Source organism: Anopheles moucheti, chromosome X (assembly GCF_943734755.1).
Source record: "Anopheles moucheti chromosome X, idAnoMoucSN_F20_07, whole genome shotgun sequence".
NCBI lineage: Eukaryota > Metazoa > Arthropoda > Insecta > Diptera > Culicidae > Anopheles > Anopheles moucheti.
The window spans coordinates 10,586,075-10,607,715 of NC_069142.1; the positions used below are offsets into that span (position 1 = coordinate 10,586,075).

Here is a 21,641-nt window from a genome sequence, read left to right on the forward strand (position 1 = left end):
GGAAGTAGTGATCCAGATGCGAATCGCGGACGGTCAGTCGAGGGGGTCAGGGTTAGGAGGGTATATCGCCGTACACATCTTCAATAGTGCAATAAGTTCAATACTTGCACGTTACTTACACACGGTGCATTTAAACGTTGAACGGCACGCAAACTGCTGAAATGAGGTACCTAGCTGCTACACTTTCCCGTAAATAACACGGTTTAAAATATACGCGCTACACCAAGCCCGACGGTATATAGCGTTCCAGCTCGCTACATTAGCCAGAGCTCCGATTGTTCTTATGATTTATTCAATGTAAGCTTAGCTGTATCGCGTTCACCACCCTCCATCGATGATGTGCGGTGTTTGGAAGGGGGCGCACATAAGGAAAGGGAAGAAAGGAGAAGTGGGTGGGGAGCGAGACCATTAGTTTTTATCTATATTTTTTGTTTAATATTGTGTTTTTAATGTAACTAACCTAGCGTACGATAGCCGCTAGAAATAAGCCACACATATAGTTCAGGTAACAGCAGTAACACACGCGCTCCACCCAACCGTGAAGTGTTGTGCTCGATGCAATCAAAGATTAAATTGGCATCTAGATGTACTTCCCCCAGAAGCTTGCCCCCCAAAATCGGTTGCGGGGAAATGCAGTTGGCTAACGAATTCCTATTTGTCACCCTGGCGCTGACTGTGACTGTTGGCTCGGGATGTGCACTTATGATTAGGAGTAAAAGCGAAAAGCTGTTAGCTGGAAAAAAAGAAAAACGCATCCACAATGCCAGAAACGTCCCAAATGCGAACAGCAGGGGTGGGATGCGGGATGTGGAAGAGATTGGGGGAGGGGGGGGGGGGGGGGGGTAGGAGTTTAGCGACACGACATTTATATTGTACGATACTGAAGTGTAATTTAGATGTAATAAGCTCGTAGACTGACTGGAGTCGGATGAATAAAACGGTCTCATCATGTACTGCCATTTCATACTGCTGTTTCTCTTTCTCGCGCGCTCTCTATCTATTTCCCCTTCCCTTTCCGTTCTGCCACTTCCTTTCTATGCTTTCTTTCTGTTTTCTCCACTCTATGAGATTAGTTTTTAACTCCATGTCAAAGGGATAGCTTAAGGCAAACCTAGTATGTAACGCGGCCCATTTGTGCGGGGTGGTGGAGTAGGCAAAGAATGTCGAACAATTTCGAACAAACAACAATGCCATGGCAGATCGATGTTAAGTTTTAAGGATGTGCGATACCTCATTGTCCTGATGCGACAGGGTATAAAGAGTAGTTAGGCGAGGGTAGGGCAGTTGTGTAACAGAGACATTAGATGGGGATGTGTTAAGCCGCAGGTTAAGTTACATCCGTGTCCGCTGAGCGAATCGGTAAGGCAGAAGAGAAGCATGCACCGAAAAGCAAATAGTTTGTTTGGAATAGTTACGGTGTATGGATGGGGGACATTGAAGCACTTATCTATGCACGGCCGGTACTAGACTGTGGGATGTATTTATGTAGTTCGGTTTTGTCCAACTCTGATTTACGACGGGCAATTCGCTATCATCCTAGTATTGATGTACGTCATTGGTAGATGTGCTAGCTTCTGATGGCCAGAAAGGATAATGCTTAATCTGATACGAACAAGCAACTTCCTCAAGGTATTTTCACTTAGCACTGGTAGCTACTATTCCACAACAATTAAGCTGCTACGGTTGGTCCCTTCGACAGAATGTAGAATTTTCTTCTAACCACGCCAATGAGTTTTTAAACGTAGGTTACAATATGGTACTTTCTACGACTGATTGGAACTCAACTAGTGTCAGCAGGTTAGCGCTGGAAGGTGGTAATGATGGTAAATCAGCAGAAAAAAGTAGCGAAGCATAAACAGGCGTCACAAAGAAGTGCGTCCTACGAAGTTTGTTGGAATTATGTCCAGATGGTTTAGTGCACCGGTTTTGACCTTTCATAACAGCGGAGAAAGCTATTGGCAGGGATAGACGATGGCGGCAGGTACGGCAACTACAACAAACACCCCTACAAAATATGCCAAACCTAGCGTGTAAGATCGCTAGTGGCCAAGCAAGAACATGCGGAAGAAATTAGAAGAAAAAGAAAAACAAACAAAGGAAAGAAGGTGATTGTGATAGTCAAAATGGTCGTACGGTGGACACGGGAGCCTCTGTGTAGCTTAGGTGATTGGAAGACATTGTGAATACTGCGACTAATTTGAATGTAATGATTATGAAATAGTTTAGTATCTAACTTGAAAGTGCATAAACAAAGAGGAAAACAGAACCCACACATACACACAGCAAAAGTGAGAAGATATTAGCGTTGGGCGCAGCGCCATGAAGATGGAAGGTGCTGCTGCATAATAATCATAGTAACCGTAACGATAACACTAATAAACTACATGATATAGAATTGCAAACACACGTGCGATAAAAGAATGTATATCTAGTGGCAGAGGTACTTTGTTTTTGCGACTGTTTCGTTCGTTTTTCTTTAAAATACTTTTTTTATTTCCTGGTCACGGCACCAACGATTATTTTGTTTGAAGCGATAGTAGTGGAACGTTATCACTAATATTCCACTCTGTTAAGAAAACCGTTTGAAGGCAGCTTTTCCCAGGGAACGGTTTTGAATATGAACGAGGAACTCTTTATGGCGTAATCAAGTATGAAAACAGATTTTTCATGACCCTCTTCGGGGCCAGTTTATGACGCTAAAACATGCGCCAAAAAATATGAACGGTATTAATGTTTTTTTTTTGTTTTGCTTCTTGTTTTCATGCCAACCCAAGAAAGCATTGGGTAATAAAGCGTTTCAGGTAATGGAGCAGTTTTATCGGTACCTGTCCCTTAACCAAGCTTAATGGGTTTTTGCGAAAGAGGGTCGAGAAGCCAAAAACTATAGTAGCACTCAACACAACCCCAATCCTCCCGCCTAGATCCTACCCCCGAACGTGCGTTTTAGCCTAAAGTTGTGAAGTTTCGCTTCTCACCAGTCGTTAATAATAAATGGCAAGCAAATTGAATTATTTTTATACGGCCAATAAGCAGGTCTGCTTGTGTACAGCGGATTTGCAGACTGGCAGAGATGGAGCAGTGGAAGCTAGATGTTGCGTGTGTTTTATGGAAATAAGTTTTTGTTTCCACTTTCTCGTGCGGGGTTTGATTTTGTTTGCTTGTTCCGTCGGGGTTTGCGTCTCTCGCTTTCGGTAAGTTTTGGGATAGTTAGTCAAAAATCAAAGAAAAATCCCAGTGGAATGCCACTCATAAACTCGACTGCGACTCGTGCCAGAAACCTCCGAAACCGTTAGCACGGACACATAAATTTCAATCATTTTGACAGCGCGGAAGAACATTCCGGCCGTTCGGTTTCAGTTACCGCTGCTTGCCGGACAGAAAGACGATTGGCACGTTCGTGCAAAAAAGCGTTACCTCTCTCCCGTGCGTTTCGGTGTTCGCTAGCCAAATCGATGCGAATGTCCCCTGCCCCGAACGGTCTAGTGGTTTTGAGGAAAATGGTTGAAAAAAAATCTACCTTTTTGGCATCAAGACTGACAACGCAGAATAAAAAGGCAGACCCCCCCGGCAGTATGGTGTCGGTTTTCTTCGCACTGGTCCTAACAAACACGAGACATATCAGTTGATCGATTTGTAGAGACGAAAACGTTAGCCAAAAAATTGGTGTTTTATTAGCAAATGGGACTTGTTCCGTATGCAGTTGGCAACATGACGCGAACTGCACACGAAGAAACCGATTAAAGCAGTGTCATATATCACCGAAAACGATATTTAAGGGCGACTAGAGCAGATGATTAGTCTACCAGGTCGGAAGATATGGGAATCTTGAACAGCTGCCCACTGCATCTGACCTTTTGGGGGAAAATCAGACAGAGGGGGTGATATTTAAGGATCTGCAACGGCACGGGTTCATTATTATCAAAATGACATACCCATGCCATTTCAGGAGTTGGGGTTCCACAGATACCTGAACTTTGAATGTTTGATATTGCGGAACCGTTGTGTAAATACGTTCTAATCATCTCAATTTTATCAAGATTAAGTATAGTAGCCAGAGAAAATAATGCGACACAATCAATTTCTTTCTCAGAATCAACGAATTGGCCGCTTTACTTCTTTAGAACTCTGGAATATGGCCAACGAGCCGAGCCAGTGATGGAAGCGACTGCCAAACTGTTTATTCTGACACGGGAAATAGCATCCTCAAGGACTCCAAACAACTTTTTCCATGCCTGTGCCTTATGGAAGTTTGCTAAATCTAGTCACGCAAGCTTGTGCTGCCGCGACTGTTGTCCTCTCGCTTACCAGGCATCCTGTTATTGAAGATCTCACAAGAATCTTTACAGTTGTTTGGTATCATTCTTATAGCGTGTTCCGAATGCCAAAATTCCACTGAGTTACCTGCGGTACTCAAAAGTGAGGAGCAAATATGTCTATTTCTTCCTTCGACTACTGGCTTTGTCGCTGTCAAGAAGAATTTCCAAAATACGACCAAATATACCTTGGGTGGAGAGAAACCTCTGAATATTTTATGTTAACAAACCATCACAGGCCAAACCAGGCTGGCGGTATACTGCAGCTGAGCAATATTAGTTATGGAACAGCCACTTTTCCTCCATTTGTTCCCCTTAGCAGATACAGATATTGTACTTGTGAGCATCTCCTAAAATCTCCCCTGAAGTTGAACAAGTTGTACATCACATATCCATCAAGTCAATGCGGTATGGGGGCCCACTTCTGGAAAATTACGCTTACACCACTGGCATGTGGAGGAGGGAACGGTAATGAAGTTGGAAAACTTGTTGCTGGTGTATTTCACCTTCACCTCAATGTTTCGTCCTGCTCCTGCAACCTTTGTCACATCGCACTGGTTTGAATTTTTTATGAGTACTCCGCCACTAGGCATATCCCCGCTGCTCAGGGAGAGTCCTTGCCTTTTACTGCAGTCTCTATGTTGAAATTGTGTTCGCGTGCGTGTGTGTGTGTCCACGCGCATTCGCATTAGTTCGGGCACGGTATGTGTGTTCGGTGTTGTGTTTGTCCACAACCGCACAAAGAAAAAAACGTGACCCGGAGAGCACGTCCGAAAAGCACTCTTCCGCACAGCGTGTGTAATAAGGATACGTTTGGCAGGCTTGGAGCCGCATTTATCAGCGACCGTAGTTTCCGAAGCCTCTCGCAATCTCTCGCCATTCTTATCACGGTCATGCCTCTCTCCGTGGTTAGCGGGCAGGATATACTGCAAGATTCTTGTTTTGGTCTGCCTCCCTTTGCCAACGTTCTGCCAACCGCGTTATCACGCTCGAGAAGGGATGTTGAGGATGTTCTACCCGTGTTTCCTCCAAAGTAGCACGGTCTCGGCAGACTGGAACTTTCGACAGCATTATTTAAATTCAACTCTCCCTCCCCATTCTTTGGAGAGTTTCAAATTTTTGCGGAATTATCCCGACCCGGGGGAGAATCAGGGGAGCTGATGGGTGTACAAAATGTTTCTCTGCAGTAGAACGATAACTTGGGTGCTTTTTGGTTGATACGCATACGCGCACTTGCGAAACCTCCAAAACTTTGCAGTGGAGTCAACAACAGAGAGCGTGAGAGAGAGAAAATATTTATATACAAAAAAAAAGAAGATATATACACGAGTGGTATATCCTTTCGCTGGGAAACAGGCCTCCCCGAACACCTTGTCCTTCATGCAGTTAGAGACCGATCGCGCATAAGGGAAGTAAGGTTTATCTCGCGTTTGTGCGTCAGTCCATTCCAAAATCGCACAAGGCCGATGATGGACGGACGCTCCCGGTGAGTTCGCCCGTATCCCGAGGCCCTTTAGCACGCTCGTTCCGCGCGTTTCACCCCCGCACAAGTTTATTTTCCCACCCTTCATCGTTCTCCTAATACTACCTTCGAAACACCCATATACACCAACTCCCTTAACCGCAAAAGGGGGAGGACTGCCAGTGCATTTTTCGGTGTAAAAGTTGTAACGCAAAGTTCCTGGTACGCAGTGTGAAAGGGTTCGAGCCCCCTTGCAGTTAGTCCGTGTGTTACCCGTTAGCTCACAACCACCTGTTTCGTTCTGTTCCGACGCGTTTTGTGTGAAAGCTTGCGACTTGGAAGGACTCGTTCGCGTGCGGGCTGGTGCGCCTACAGGTAGGCAATCTGCTGTACATAAAGTCTGGAACGGATGCATACAGCAGATCAGTAGCGGTAATTTTCCCTCGGCGAAGTAGTGTCCACACCAGTTTCATTTGTGTTGTTACTTCAGCGTTTCCAACGACGCTTTATTATCGTAGCAGCGAGCAAATAATAAAAAAAGGAAAACAATAACGGAATGGGAAAAACGGCAAAGTGCGCAAGAGCGAGATCGCACGCGACGGAGCAACAGTGTGGCGATTGAGACATATCGTTCAATCAACGAATTTTGAGAAAGGCTCGTTTTACGACACGTTTGTCGCCTACGCTTACTAGCACGTAACATGACAATCCTACCGCACACGTACACGAGCGCCATTAACAGCAATCACCACAAATAGTTTGCAACACAACACAACAAAAAACATCCTATGAAATATTACTAAACAACGCCACACGGTGGTGTGCGAGAGAGAGAGAGAGAGAGAGAGTCACACACATGCAGCAGCAAAGGATGTGTAAAACAGTAGCGGATGGACACGCACACGTCTGTTATCATTGTATGACATCGCGGCAGGCATCTCACCTGCGTGAGATGAGATGAGCGGATCGGGACCGATCGGGTTGCTCACCGTGTACGTTGTTTGCGGACGGTTACCGAGTGATGGCGCTGACTGCAACTGCTCAGGGTGCGCGCGAACAGCAATCAGTTCGCGTTTGACCGTCGTGGCGTTTGGAGTGTGCCGTTGGAACCAGTGCACACTGGCAAACCCGGATGGGCACGGTACTGCAGCTGAGTGATAGTGTTCGTAGAACGGTCGGGGACCAGTAAGGTTGTACACTGTGAAGAGCGAGTCACAAGCTCACTATAGACTCGTAAACATTCAAAACGATACTTTATAAAAGCATAACAAAGGCTAGTGCGCTTAGTAGAACGTGTGGTTTTGCGTGTAGTGGTAACTTAGATAGGCGAACATTTTTGCTCAACCCGTGCGCCAGAACGATGGCAACTGTTGGGGAGAACGGTAATAGTGATGGCGGTGAGGTACCGGAAAGGAGTCCGGTCGTGCCGGTCGTTGAGGTACCGCCGGTACCGGAGCTACCACCACCAGCCGACCTGTACAACGCGGAACGCGTGGAAACGTTCAAGGGTGAGCTGTTGGAGTTTCTTGGCGAGCTAGTGCCGCCGGGCGAACCACCGTGGGATATTGGCTTGATCGAAGGGTACGGCCGTGGGCTGGTGGCGACCCGCGACATCGCGGTCCACGAGCTGGTGTTTATAGACCGGCCCGTGCTGGTGGGACCACGCGTCAACAACTACGAGGTGATCTTCTGTGCCAGCTGTTGCTGCATATTGCGCCGGCTGCAACTCTGCACCGGTGGGTGCCGGTTGCCAATCTGCAGCCGGTGCGACTTCTCGGTCGGGGCGGCATCACCGCACGCGGCCGAATGCCGGCTGATACAGAGCTGGCAGCCGAAGGATGCCGGACGCTACTCGAAGAACATCCTGTACGCGCTCACCTCGATCCGGGGCTTCCTGCTGTCCGACCGGGACCGTTCGATCGTGCTGCAGATGGAGGGCCATCCGCCGCGCAAGGAGATGACGACCGAGATCGAACGGTTGCTGAAGGACGGTTACTTCTGGAACCTGGACGGCGAGGGACCCGCGGTACGGTACCTGCGCCAGGTGGTCAACGTGCTCAACACAAACGCGTTCGAGACGAGCCGGATCGTCGCGGACGAGGAGAACAACCATCACGAGATAATACTGCGCGGGCTGTACATACTCGGTGCGCTGATGAACCACTGCTGCCGGCCGAATGTACGCTACGTGTTCGACGATCAGCTCCGGATGCGGGTCCACGCCTCCCGCCCAATCAAAAAAGGTGAACAGATCATGAACAACTACTCGAAAATTCTGTGGGGTACGCAGCACCGCATCATTCACCTGTGCTTCTCCAAGAACTTTCTCTGCAGCTGCGACCGTTGCAAGGATCCGACGGTGAGTATGTTTTTTTTTGTTGGTTTGCGTGTGTCTGGAGACCGCCTGTGATGCACAACTATCAGCACAACCATCAACCGAGAACGGGACACGGTGGGGAAGTTTATGTTGCAGCCCATGTTTGCGACTTCCCGTCTATATATAACGCCCAGCATCATCTACGGCCCTGTCACGGGGCCAGGGCATCCCCACCCCCGGCCAAACAGATGATTCGTTATTTATATTTTCGCGTTTTACACTCGTAATCCGATGCCAACGTAATCTTTCCTTTGGACCTGACGTGGTCCACCATCCTCCCGCACTTGCACGGGAAGATGGGGCGAATAGACGAATAGCGGAGTTGACACGATACCGATCGGTACTGTAGGTTATAGCGGACATCTTCAGACATGAGGTGACGCTTCGTAGCGTTTGGTGGGTTGTAGTTGTATCGCGAGATGTCTGAGAGACAGCTGAACCGCTGCATCTGTGGTGCAGTTACAGGCGAGTTACAGCCGTCCGCTTATAAATGATGTCACCTGCAACCGTGCGACTTCACTCTTCACCAGCAAATGGTGTAATTCTTGCATTCTTCCCAGCACGGTGCACGGGTTCGTCACCCCTCAAGCACCAACACGTGTGCAATGTGATGTTCGTGAACGGTACGCCGGTAAGTTATTCCTCGTGAACGGTTGTCCGAGGATGGCAGCATAAGCGACTATTTTTGAGGCAAGTTTGCTAACCGTTTTTTTTCTTTCTTTCTTGCTTCCGCTTCATACATCGACACCCCCTCCCCCATATACGTCTAATATTGGGGTCGTTATTTTTGGACGGACACGGTTGTCCACGGGTCCGGGCACGGGAGGCCCCATTAGAGGGGGAATGTTGTAGCAGCAGGGAAAGAAAACACAAAATACGCTGTTGCATACACTAGCAACACGCACATGTGGAGAAGCCGATTGTCGAATTTGCGCTCATATTACCCCCCCTACCCTTCGCTCCCACCATCTACCTTTCCCATATTTTCTCTCTTTTCTTCCTCTTCCATCAGAAGGGACTGTTGAAGGGTGTGTGTTGACTGCCCTTTCCGAGCTGCCTAAGATTGATTTCCACCACCGGTCGGGGTGGTGTATGCAGAATTAAACTAAAATACCCTTTTTCCGATCGTTTGTCCATGGTGGGAGGTAGGCAGGGTGGAAGAACCTTACCGGGGACGCTTGGCCATCTTTCGGGTAGTTTGTCAGCTGTGGATGTGCGACAAATGGCGAATTTTAATTGCTGTCAATGCTGTCGCCTTTGATTTTCGTCGCCTTTCACAACTGGCTGCGTCCTGGCGTGCGTTCCGGCTGCGTACGTGCGGTTGGGGCGATGAATGTTTCTACAGCGAATAGAGCGTTTTGGGAATTTGTTCTTTTTCTTCCCCCTTTCTGCTCTGGCACAACACCCCCAGACCACGATATGTTTGCTTGTTGTGCACTTCGTTCAAGTGGCGTTAAATTACTCAAAAAACGCAACCATTTGCTTAACATGCGCCGGGTGTGGACGTGGATTGATCAAGCGAAGCCCGGACTACTGACGCAATAGATACCGTGCAATAAGCTTAAACAAACGCTCTGACAGCTGTAGATGACTTTCCGTTACACAATCTTCACCTTACCATCCTTCCCATCCCCTTAACGTCTTCTCCCCCCCTCGATCACCTTTTCTTCCTTAAGTCTGTATGAACTGTTTTGGCAGCAGTTGTCTGTTAAATATTTCTTACATTTCAAACGCGAATCAATCACCTTTCGGCGTCCGGTGACCTTTTAAGGGGGCCATATTTTTTTTTGCCATTTGGACACTGCACCGTGTCCTTTTTTCACTGCCGGATCGGTTGTCATCCCCGTACGCTATTTATGGACATGAGGCATCCCAGTCAAGTACCGCCAGTACTAACGCTCGTTGTCATTTGCTTAGTTGCTGATCGGTTTGTTGCGAATGCGATTCCGTCGTTGATTGATTGATTCGTGGTGTCAGTTTAATAACTGCACTCCCATCGACCGCCTTTGGGCTTTATTTCTTTCCCCCCACGACGCCATCTTGTTGTGGGATCGATTTAAAACACGCAACAAATCAGAAGCATCCGCGCTACTGCGGTATTTTAAATCATGAATATTCATTGCCCGCCTCGAACGCTGGTTGACCTCGATGCTTGGCGTTGCACGGGTCACTAGACGGGGTTATTTAAATTTTTATGCTTCCTTCATGCTGCTCCACTTCAACGACTGATTGTCATTTGATAAGAAATAAAAATTCCCCACGACCAGAGCGCAGCTAGCAGGGCTCTAGTCAAGAGCCGTAAAGAGCAGCTGTCATGATAAAACGAGAAATTATTAAAAATACCATAAAAAGATACATTTGTCACGCAAAATGCCTAACTTTAGGCGTTTCGTTTGAAACGCGCCTAGAAGTATGCAATTGCTTGTGTTTTTATTTTGTTTGGCAAACCACTCGTGTTCCAAGCACTGGTGGAAAGTTTTGTGGTCACCGCACAATCCGAATAGTGTTTTTACAATAACCCGTGCCCTCGTGCATGAAACACCCAAATAGAATAGACAGGTTGCGTGTCGCGTTGCTTAAAAGCAGCCATTTAAAACAAAAAACCTACCTTTTTGAGACGAAACTACACGGTAACAACGTGCTCGCAAAGGCCAACTCCCTGTGAAGGGTTTCCCCACCAGCTCCCCTGGATCAATGTCTCAAAGCCTCAAAGCTCTAGTTGCCAATGTTTATGTTCCCCCGGTTCGAGCCGGAATTGGTGCCGTGCTGGTCAGTCGCACGGCCGGTGCGAGTTAGCGTCATTAAATGGGTACTGCTGGGACTGCCGTGTTTATGGACGGATGCTTTTGCAAGTACCGGCCGCCTGGCAGGTATATGTGATCCTGTCGACATTAAACATCCGCCTGCCCACGGCAGTATTGGGTCCTTGTGTTTCCGCCGCTTCACACGGCACTTGCAGCGAAATGGTGCATGAACACGATAGCCCGCTGTGCGCAGTGGGAAGTACGCAAGCACACGCTACGGTTGAGTAACACGAACTTCGTTAGAACCGTGTCGTCTATTACTGCTAGTGAAACGGAGCTAGGACTTTTTGGCTGCTCTATTTAAGGGTATCAATACAACCGGAGAGGTAGATTGAGAGTAGTTTGATATAAGGAGCGCAATTAAACACGAAATAGGACTTCGGCTCTTCACATGACACAGAGGAATCATTGCGGAAAAGAACAAATATCGCGAGACACTTCATGTTAAACGCCTGTATGTATGCAACAAATAGCAATAGTAGACTATTATGATACTTTATGGTCCATATATGTTCGGCTTCCTTCCAAATGAAAATTTGGAAAATTTCATATTTTTCGAAAGAATAGTCACAAGGAAAAATCAGTAAAACAAAATTAAATCGTGTTATGCAAAAAAGTAGCTCAAAAGTTTAATTTGCATACTTTTAGGCGCTATGAGCTTAAAACAGAACCTATCTAACTAATCTAAAGCGACGATAGGTTTTCGTCCCATAGACTTAGTTCTAGAAAAATATATATTGATTGATTGAACTCTTATTAAGTTTACTCAACTGACAGCTTCTTGTCAGCATTATTATTTTAATTTTGCACAGCTGTAAAGAAAAGGTCCTAATAATGTCTAACAATGCTGACATTCTCAGGATATTCTTCGCGATTTTGTCTTTGAACGACTCTCTACATCGTGACGGTCTTTCTCTACATCTTGACATCTTCTCTGGTGCTCTTGTAGACGTTCCAGGAGTTCATTTAGATATCTACTAGTGTTTCGGTCTTATTGAGGCTTAAACGAATGTCGGAAGGTTTCACGTACAGTTAAAGCTCGTCGGACTACTGACCAAATCTCCTAACGTTCAATAGTCGTGTGCTTTTTCTTCTCTCCGCTGTTAGCGTTATTATTAATGTTATCTTTTTTTTTGTTCCGCAGGAATCTGGTACCTACCTTGGCGCACTAAAATGCGTACGAGAAAGCTGTCCCGAGGGTCGCCTGCTCCCAATCAATCCGCTCAAAATCTCCTCCCTGTGGCGATGCGATCAGTGTAATCTGAAGATGGACAACATTAAAGCGAGCAAGATTCAGGAGATTGCCGGCCGCATGATACTGAACAATGCGATCAAACGCGAGGCCAGCTACATCATCGACTACCTGAACGACCACATCGTGAAGTTCCTGCTGCCGACGAACCAGTTTACGGTTGAGCTGAAGCTGCAGGCGATCAAGAAGATTCAGCCCGATCGACCGCTGGCCGAGCTGCGCGAAAAGGAAAAGTATTGCGTGGAGATACTGGACGTACTGCACCGTCTCAACTATGGCGAGTGTTTCGTCAAGGGTGTGCTCTGCTACGAGCTGTTCGTAACGCGCGTTACGATTGCTAAGCTTCTGAACGAAAGTGATGTAAGTGAGGCTGGATTTAGTGAAGTGACCTCTAGAAAGCATCTTCCTCTCATGCGTCTCTTCTCCAACATTTTGATGGTTTCAGATCCCAACGGAAACGCCCGACCTGGAACAGCTGCGTACCGCCTGGAAGATACTCAACCCGAGCGGTAACCGACCCAAGGACATTCAGCAACTGGTTGTGAAATACGGGATCGAGTGAATCTCGCCCTCGGTGCCCGCAATACGTAGACAAACAAAAGCCAAAAGCGCTCTTGTACAGAAACAACAAAAACAAAACACATATCGACACCTCGCGACAACACTTGTCTGTTATTTTTCACTTGTTTTTCACGGCACTAGAAGAAAATGATCCGTTCTACCGTGCGTTCCACGCAAACGGACTTAACGAAGCTAATCCGTGAGTGAGACGAGTGACAGTGAATAGGAGATAGGAAAGAGAAAGGAAGAGAGAGAAAGGGAGAGAGAGAGAGAGAGCTATATACATATAGAAAGAGAAAGAGGGTAGGCAACTCCCGATAAACGGGTATATACTGCTTGGGATGTGAAGCCAGAAGCTGTTGCACTGTTGTTTGTGATTTAAACGTGTGGGTTTCAACATATACACTTTAAGCGCACTGGTCTAGTGAAGAGTGAGAATTGGTCGCAGATGAAGGTGATTGATTGCAGACGAATAGTAGTAACAGTGCTCATAGGACGAGCCGCGGGAGGGTTGAGAAACGAACCAACGTTCAGCCTGTCAGCTGAATGTACCGAACGGACCTACTTTTATCCTTTTGGATTGTATCGTTTCAATCTATTGCTCATAACCGTGTGGGAGGAAGAAAACGTCGGCAAATTCCTTGTTGCAAGCGTCAAGCAAACGTAAAATAGTGTCAGTATATCGTTTCGCGCACTACGGCGATTGGTCTAAACATTGATTTGCTCTAAAAGAAAAACAAACGCCCGAAAGTATGCAACCCGCATGACTTTATGGTTTGTTTGTAGCTTCTAACAAGGCTTGCCGCCTTAGGACCTACCAGTGCAGAATGAAATCAACTTTTCTACTATTCTCAACTCTCAAATATGTGCACCTTTGCTCATTTGATACACACTAAATCACTGTCACGCACACGACGTTAACGTGGTGGGACGACCGAAACAGACAGCCGTCAGCAACACGCGTTCCAGCCGGGCGGCGCGTTGCATGGTTTCGCCTGCTATGTTTGCGTCACACCAGCGTTTACTATAAAGTTTGTTGAACAAATTTTATCCCCTTTCTCGTGTTTTGATCAACTTTATAAATATATATCTATATACATACATGCAAATCATACAGTAAGCAAAGAAAATTTAAAACCTAACTAGCGTACGAGGTGGAAAAAGGCGTGTTGGTAGAGCAATACCCCATGCCCTTCATTTCTTCGGGGTTCAGACACGTTCCGATTTTGGCTTCCTTTGTACTTGCATACTCTGTCTCTATGTTCGTCTCCTCCTACACCAGAGGTACTACATTGCACACGTTTGCATTCCGCATTCGGTGCCACACTTAGTATGACGCGCAGTAATAAAAGCGAACCAAGTTTGCCATTTCCCCACTCCCATCCCTACCCTCCCTGCCCGGGGTTGGGGGAGGGAAGTGGGGGTGGATGGTACAAGTCTTAAAATAAAAGACATCTTTAAGGTGAAACTGAAAGTGAAAGAACGAACGAAAGGTGAGTAAAGTTTAGTGCAGCAAAATTCCCACTAGAGGGCACTAGGTCTAGTTAGGCGAAAAATGGTTTTACTGGGTTAATTTATCTACGCACTGCTAACAAAGCCAGTGTTTACAATTTTTAGCTAATGATGTTGTGAACAAACTTTTTTGTAGTAAATATTTTGGTAGCTTAATACGCATATATTGTTTTAAAAATTTAATTTGCAAATTAAAACCCCCCAACAATTATGCAATTCGCACTCACTCATGTAACTCACTATCGTGAGTAGCTTTTACCTTTGCAGGATATAGTAAATCAAACAACCCATTGCATACCTTTAGGCGCAGATTATCAAAGACACAAATTCGAGTTCATTCGCCGGTACATCGAGTGCTGTAAAATTGATTTTCGGATCTGAGGAACTCACCGCATGCGTGAACGTTTTCTCTAAATTACGCTGAAATGTATGCAAAATGTTGTACAATTCATTTTTCCGATTCTTTTAAGAGTGTTGTATCGAATATGATTCAATTTTCGTAATTGTAAAATTTATTTCGAACAAAATTGAAGCAAACAAAAAGTCAAAACAAAAACAAAAAAATCAGCTCTAAAAAATGCTAACCTAAAATTAAAAAAAAACTGAAGAGTAACTGGTGTTAGTGCTTGTTTCAGCACGCAACCTCCCTCTCCTGATGCGCTCTCGTTAAAAGCTTATTATCTAACCGGTACACAGTAGTAAATGAGGTAAGACAACAAAACGAAAAATATTTTCCTCCCGCAAACCGAGACACTAAACCGAAATGGGGGGGTCGCAACATTGAACGACAACCCAGCATGACAGGTTGGCTAGATGTGGATGAAAGATGTGAAAAAAGGGAAGCTCCATTTTGACTTTCTTCCTTGTGGCACGTTGGTGTGTGTGTGTGTGAGTGTGTTTTTTGTTGTTTTACTCTAACGGAATGCCCACGTTGGCGGTGGCGGTTTGACGGCGGGCCAAGTATCGCTGCATTGACGGGATGGCGAACAGCATCGCACCACTGATAGCGATCGTCGTGCCGGCCATAATGAATCCGGGCCCGTAAGAGAGTGTGTAATCGTACAGCCAGCCTGTAAAAAAAAGCGTTACATTCCGGTGAGTAAAAGCTGTTCTGAAACTCGTACTCCCGCTAACTCTTCCTCCCCTGGTGCGTACCTGCGATAGGTGGTCCCACGAACGAGGCAATGCCCTGGAAGAGCAGCAGCAACCCGAACGCATTCGTCAGCTTTTCGAGTCCGAGCAGATCGACGAGGATGACGGACGTCAGTCCGACGTACGCACCGATCGTGAAGCCGTACACGGCCGAGTACACGGCGAGCCAGTAGAAGTCGAGACAGAACACCGACAGGGCGGTTGCGATACCGCACACCGCTAGCGAGCAGTTGTACACGGCCAGCCGGTTCACCCACGTCTTGTCGGACAGATACCCCAGCACGATACGTCCGACCGTGTTCGCGATGCCGATGATACCGAGCAGATAGCTCGCATCCTGCGATCCAATGCCGAGGACCTGTGCCTGCGCGGCCAGATATACGTACGGCACGTTAAACCCGACGCTGGTGAGAAAGTTCGATACGGTGAAGACGATAAAGATGGGATCCTTCAGTATCGAGAAGTTCATCATCTCGCGGAACGTGTCGCAGGTTTCGCGTGAGCACGGTATGCATCCGCAGCACCGTTCCGGTGTATCCGGTTCACCCACCGGCCGATGGACTCCGTTGCCCTGTACCGAGCCGTAGCTACCCTTCTCGTAAACGGACAGGTTCGCCTGGGACGTGTGGCGAGATGCGATGTTGTGCACGGAACCGGTGTAAAGGGCATCCTTTCGATACATGGTGCCGCTTTCGGTACGCTTCAGCACCACCTGCTGCTCAGGCGCTGTTAGCAGTGGTTGACTAAGCCCTAGCCGTTTCGCTTCATCGGTCGGGGTGGAACGGGCGTGCTTGTCTAGGTTATGTCCACTAACTGAGTGTCCGTTCTGAGGAGTGGGCAAGAGCGGTGCTTAATTAGAAGCCTAGAATTCTTGGGCTGGAAAGCAGAAACCTACCGCATTGAGATCTATTTTAGGTGCCTCCACATTGCCGTGGCTGTTGGAGCGTTTCAGATTACCCTCGTTAGCGTTGGCCGTGGTTGGTTTCGTGCTGTTGCCCTGATCTGAAATAGACATCTCCGAGTGAGTGATCTGAGAGTCGTAACAAAAACCATCGCGCCCACAAACACTTACCAGCGCTGGAATGTTGCGTCAGCTCCTGCAGTTCCTTCCCGGCGTTAGGTTCGTGTACCAGCGGCCGGAACATCAGACCAAAGAGCACACAGATCAGCACAATGCCAGCGATCGCCAACAGTGCACCCTGCCATTGGAATTTCTGTATCAGCACCTCCGTGAGAGGGGCAAAGATGGATGTCCCTAGGCCGGAACCGCACACCGCAATGCCGGTTGCTAGGGATCTCAGTCTTTCGAAGTACATCGTCACACTCACGATCGCGGGCAGGTAGATCAGACCGAGTCCGAGCCCGGTACCGACACCGATCGTGATGAACAGCATGAATACGCTGGTCGCGTACATGCTCACCGCCAACGAGGCACTAGCCAGCAGTGCCCCGGCAATCGTAACCGCCCTACACCCATACCGGTTGACCAGCGACGACGAGATGGGCCCTGTGGGATGAGAGAGGAGCGTGAGAACTTGAGATGTTCGGCTGTAGGACTCTGTGAGCAGAATGGTAACGCACCTGAACATAGTGTAACGCCTACAAGAATTGATGCGATCCACGCCGTATAGCCTTTGCCTTCGTTGAAGTACGTCAGGAACTCGGAGTAGAAGATGCCGAACGAATATGTCAAACCGTCGGCTGTTGGGATGGAGTAAAAGAGCACATTAGCTTATGTAGAATTAAGGTAGGCTTTTCTCAAGAGTTCTAACATTCTAACGCTCCTCAAGTTCCGAAAGCTAGGTCCGGAGCCCTACGTACAACCGGAAGCCGGTATAGGGCATCTTTGTTTGTGGTGTGACTTACACCATTCATCTTGATTGCCAGATCCGAACCGTCCGAGGTTTCGCCTGATTATCTCCCGAGCGTGCGTTAGCCCTATTGACCGTATAGTTGTTGTTTTGCCATCACCTTCTCAGCTAATCTTTTGGCGCCTCGCTACACTACCGTTTCTTTCTCCGTTCTATCGCCCTTCTTAAGCGGAATCACCCGCCCGTTATCAGTACGTACGACGTGTCATGGCAAAATTGTAAGGTGAACATTAAAACATATCACTGCAATCGGGATCACATGCGCGCGTCGTCAAGTGTGCGTCTCAACCGTGGTTTATATTGACGAATCTTGGCTGTCTTAGGTGTTTGTCCTTTTTTTTTGCAGTCTTAATTTTGTTTTCTTGAGTACTGTTCCTTTCAGTGACGTAAAAGTCAGTTGGTGATCTTAAGTTTTCCTGGAACAACCTCCTTGTTTTGTGTTATGTAATTCCATAGCGAGAAGGAATGCAATCTGAACAGAATTTTCAGACATTTCTTAGTGATCCCTAGACTTGTGCTTTTATATATTCAGGAGCATACAACTACGTCAACTAAGCCCAAAGTTTTTTACAGCCCAAGTACTTAACAAAACATTTAAAATTGACCAACTCCTACAAGTGAAATCGACAACAGAACCACTTACAATAAATTGGTTATTAGACATGATTTAACAGCTCATGAATCTCGCAACTGTCGCGCGTCTCTTATCAGTACACGGCTAGGATCTCGCACACAGCCAACACGGTGTGTACGCCAATGGCGGTTAGCAGCACGAGATCAACTCAGCTGAAAAGCAGCAACAACGCACCCGTCCGCTGTGGTCAAGGCTGTGACATCTGAGAATTTTTGTGTTTTAACTTACAACCAGCACAACAATGGAGCGGTAGAGTAAACATGGCGCTGTTTGCCGGCAGTGACATGTAGGGCCGTTTAATTTCCCTCCCCCGGTAATAATCTGCGTGCCGATCGCGTATCGTGAGCCGATCAAACATGCTTTATTATAGTTGCCCGGGTTAATGTATCGCTGACGGAACAAAAAAAAAAACCTTTTCGTCCTTGGAGCGAACACAACACGCGCTAGCGTATGTCGGGCAGGAACGCGACTGTGGATATTGTGTTTGGATGTAGAACAACAGGCGAGAGAGAGAGAGAGAAAAAAAAAACAACCAACCGTTCGTTAACCGAGCGGGAGGGGGTTTGTGGGGATTAATCATTGGGTTTTACAAGTCGTTTACAGAAGGCTGTGATAAAGCGACCGTCTTGAAATGATGTTACTCAGTGCGCACAAAGAGAGACGACGGTTTGACTAATTGGGGTTACCACGTAGTGGTGACACAAAGTAACGTGTTTTGCACCTGCAAGAATAATCTAAAAAATCTTTGTCTTTTGGTGGGAGCGGGGATAAAAACATTCATTGTGAGCCGTTGTATGTTTTCTTTTGCTTTAAATATTGCATATCTTCTGGCGTAATATTGCTAATGCAGAACACAAACCAGCGATGCGTATTTTAGGCAGTTGTTCCCAAATGATATTTTTCACATACCCAAGTACTTCCCCAAGTAGAACAAGAGTTCCTATCTGACGTGTTATAGGGCCTGCATCAACTGCAGTAAAGATAGAAAAAGAAATATACTCTGTTCACCGCTAATAGGTAATAGCAGCCATCATTGCTATGGAAACAATAGATGTCGATAAAATACCGGAGGGGAGATCAATTGCGCGTAGCTTATCGTTAATCGATCATCGTTCAACTGACGCAATATTTGTCTGCCGATGGTACCGGCGGCGTTATCTGTACCCGTTTGCTCGCGTTTATGATTGATCTGTTATTGACAGCGTGCCGTTGGTAACCCCACGTGGGTTAACGCAGCCCATGGGTGACGATTAGTGTGCAAAGGTTGGTCCGGTTCGGTTCTACTTACTGATGATGTGAATGCTGAACGAGGCCAACACCACCATCCAGCCCCAACCACCGTCCGGCGGTGTTGGCAACCCGTTGTCTACCTCGGTGGCGCTCTGCTCAATATCGCTGTCGATCTGTTGCTGTTGCCGCTTGCGGCTTGCTGGTGGCCCGTGTGTCATCGCGTGTCCTGTGTGGAATTGATGTGAAGAAGATCCAGTTATCCCGAGTGTCCAATCGGGAACACGCGCTCGTCTGCAAGGCCTGGTGCGGTTTATAAAGGCTACTTCCCTTTAGGTTACGGTTAGGCACTGAACAGTAGGGTCACGTTACGGATAACCTGGTCAATGTCACGCATCTGTCGGAAGAGAGACAAACATTTAGCGATGATTGCACGCAAAACAGTAAGCGAATAATCCGCCACGATCCGATCACTCTCGACTTAGTTTATTCAATACAAAAACAGCACCACACGCACCAACGCTACACTGTTACAGTCAGTCTCTGCGGTACGCAGTGTTGAAATGAATAATAATGCCGACTCTGCCTGCTAGTCACAACAAGTTCACTGGTGGCCCGTGGAATTCTTATCACATCGACGAGTGTCGGAGGTTTTTTTGCTGAGATGCTACGCATCCCACACGTGGTGCTACAGTAGGGCACAGTTTGTGACACACGCATCAGCTTAACACATTCGGCATTTCTGAGTATTGAACACCAGGAGTACAAACAAAACGCACCATGAATTGAAGCGATAGTGGAAGATGGAAGCCAAAAAGGTTGAGTGAATATCTCTCTGTTTGTACCCGATTATAGTGCTGCTTAAGCGCAACTGTCCAAACGCGTGTGTGTTCGGGTTTGCTGCTGCGCTATAGCACGACATTCAACGATAAGCAACACTTTCTTGGATCTGCCTTGCGAGTCTTTGTTTGTTCATTACGATCGGTAGTTATCAAATAACCGTCGAGTTGGGATGATTCATATGTAAACAGTATGAACCGCGACCGTACACACTGCTGCACCGAGCTAGGTTGGTTAGGGCTCTTCGGAAAACATGAAAAACTGAATGAAGGGCGGGATCATCTACAACAGTAGCAGTAGTTTGAATTTCAAGGCTGGTGCGCTCGATGTCGTTCGCTCTCCTTGCTTGAGATTCCTTTACTTGATATTGATTGTAGAGTAGGTGTATAGGAGCAGTGTGCTAACCTACTGCCATCTGTAACGCAGAAGATGTAAGATGGCGCAGGATCACACTAGGCTAGTTTGGACTTAAGATAGTAAGGTGAAGCACCGTGTACACTAATCCACTACCGCCACTACCGAGCATCACTTGCCTGATGACGAACCGAACGTGTGAGAAACCGACCAACGACTGCAAGCAGGGCCGGTCGATGTCGCGCGTCCGAACCGATCCATTATCTAGTTCTAGGCGCTTCGTTATCAGTGCGTGGTAGTGGCATGGCCTCAGCCCAACGGAACCGATCGGCACACGAGCGCCGAGCCGATCGTGCCTAGCCTCGTGCGCTTAGCACTGCAGCGCCGCTCTTATCGATCGCGATCTCGTTGCGGTTTACTACCCCGTTTGTCCGTCAGATGAGATGAGTGGATGACCACTTAGCGATAGCTTACATTGTACTAGTTGGATTGTAGGTAGCATACCTGAGCAAGTCGTGCACCATAAACAGTCAATGGGAAGGTAGCGAATATGCGTAGCACACTGGACACCTGAGCACTAGTGCAGGCGAAAGTACTTAAGCGGTGCTTCACATTCCTGCAAAACCATATCGTACGCCCACAGTGCAGTGTGGACACACTTCACCCACTGTGCAGGGCGCAGCTGTGGTTGTTTTGCATTTTTGCTGACGCTTTAGCTGCTGCAGACAAGTGTACGGCTGAACGCAACACGAAAAGGTTGTTGCTTCCGCAGTCCTACCGACGGTAAATGGACGCGATGCGGAAGAACCTTGTACTGGATGGCTGAGGTACAGTTCCGCAGTACCGTTTCTTGGTACGCTGCGACGAAAGCGAAAGCACGTTAAGTGGTTCACAGAGCTTGCCCACTTTCACTGTAGGTTGACACAGACGTGTCAACCACACGCTACTACTACCTTTCATTTTCTCATCGACTTGCACAGAACGGCTCTCTTTGTAACCGGCTTGTTCTTGTTTAGGGATGCCGTGTGTGCTTAGTGCAAATGAATTTCGAACAGCCGACACAAAAACATCGTCGCTTTCCTTGTTTTTCTCGTCTCGCCCTCGCACGGGAAGTTCTGCAGTTGTTCGCACACATACAGGCAGCTATCGGCTGTATCGAGAATGCGTAAAAATAGCGTCCCATGCGTGTTACCCCATGCCTTCCCTCCTTGCGTTACCCCACGTTTGCCGGCTTTGGCCTACCACTTTACGTCTACTGCAGCTCAGGTCTTTGTTGCTGAAA

At 47.3% G+C, this 21,641-nt stretch overlaps 2 protein-coding genes across 2 annotated transcripts in view; one reads left to right on the forward strand and one right to left on the reverse strand.

Moving 5' to 3' along the window:
• LOC128307334 (histone-lysine N-methyltransferase Suv4-20-like) overlaps positions 1–14,163 on the forward strand; it is a 31,690-nt gene extending 17,527 nt beyond the window's left edge. Inside the window, exons 4-5 of the mRNA XM_053045114.1 lie at positions 12,101–12,568; positions 12,654–14,163. Coding sequence (XP_052901074.1) covers positions 12,101–12,568; positions 12,654–12,770 — 585 coding nt within the window. The 3' untranslated portion in view covers positions 12,771–14,163. The remainder of the gene's footprint in view (positions 1–12,100; positions 12,569–12,653) is intronic.
• Positions 14,164–14,790: 627 nt separating this feature from the next.
• LOC128307173 (monocarboxylate transporter 12) lies at positions 14,791–19,386 on the reverse strand. Its single transcript, XM_053044912.1, is given in 5 exon segments — positions 14,791–15,351; positions 15,437–16,435; positions 16,506–16,940; positions 17,015–17,134; positions 19,227–19,386. Coding segments are annotated over 5 exon segments (1,875 nt in total). The 3' UTR covers positions 14,791–15,190.
• Between the last annotated feature and the right edge of the window lie 2,255 nt (positions 19,387–21,641).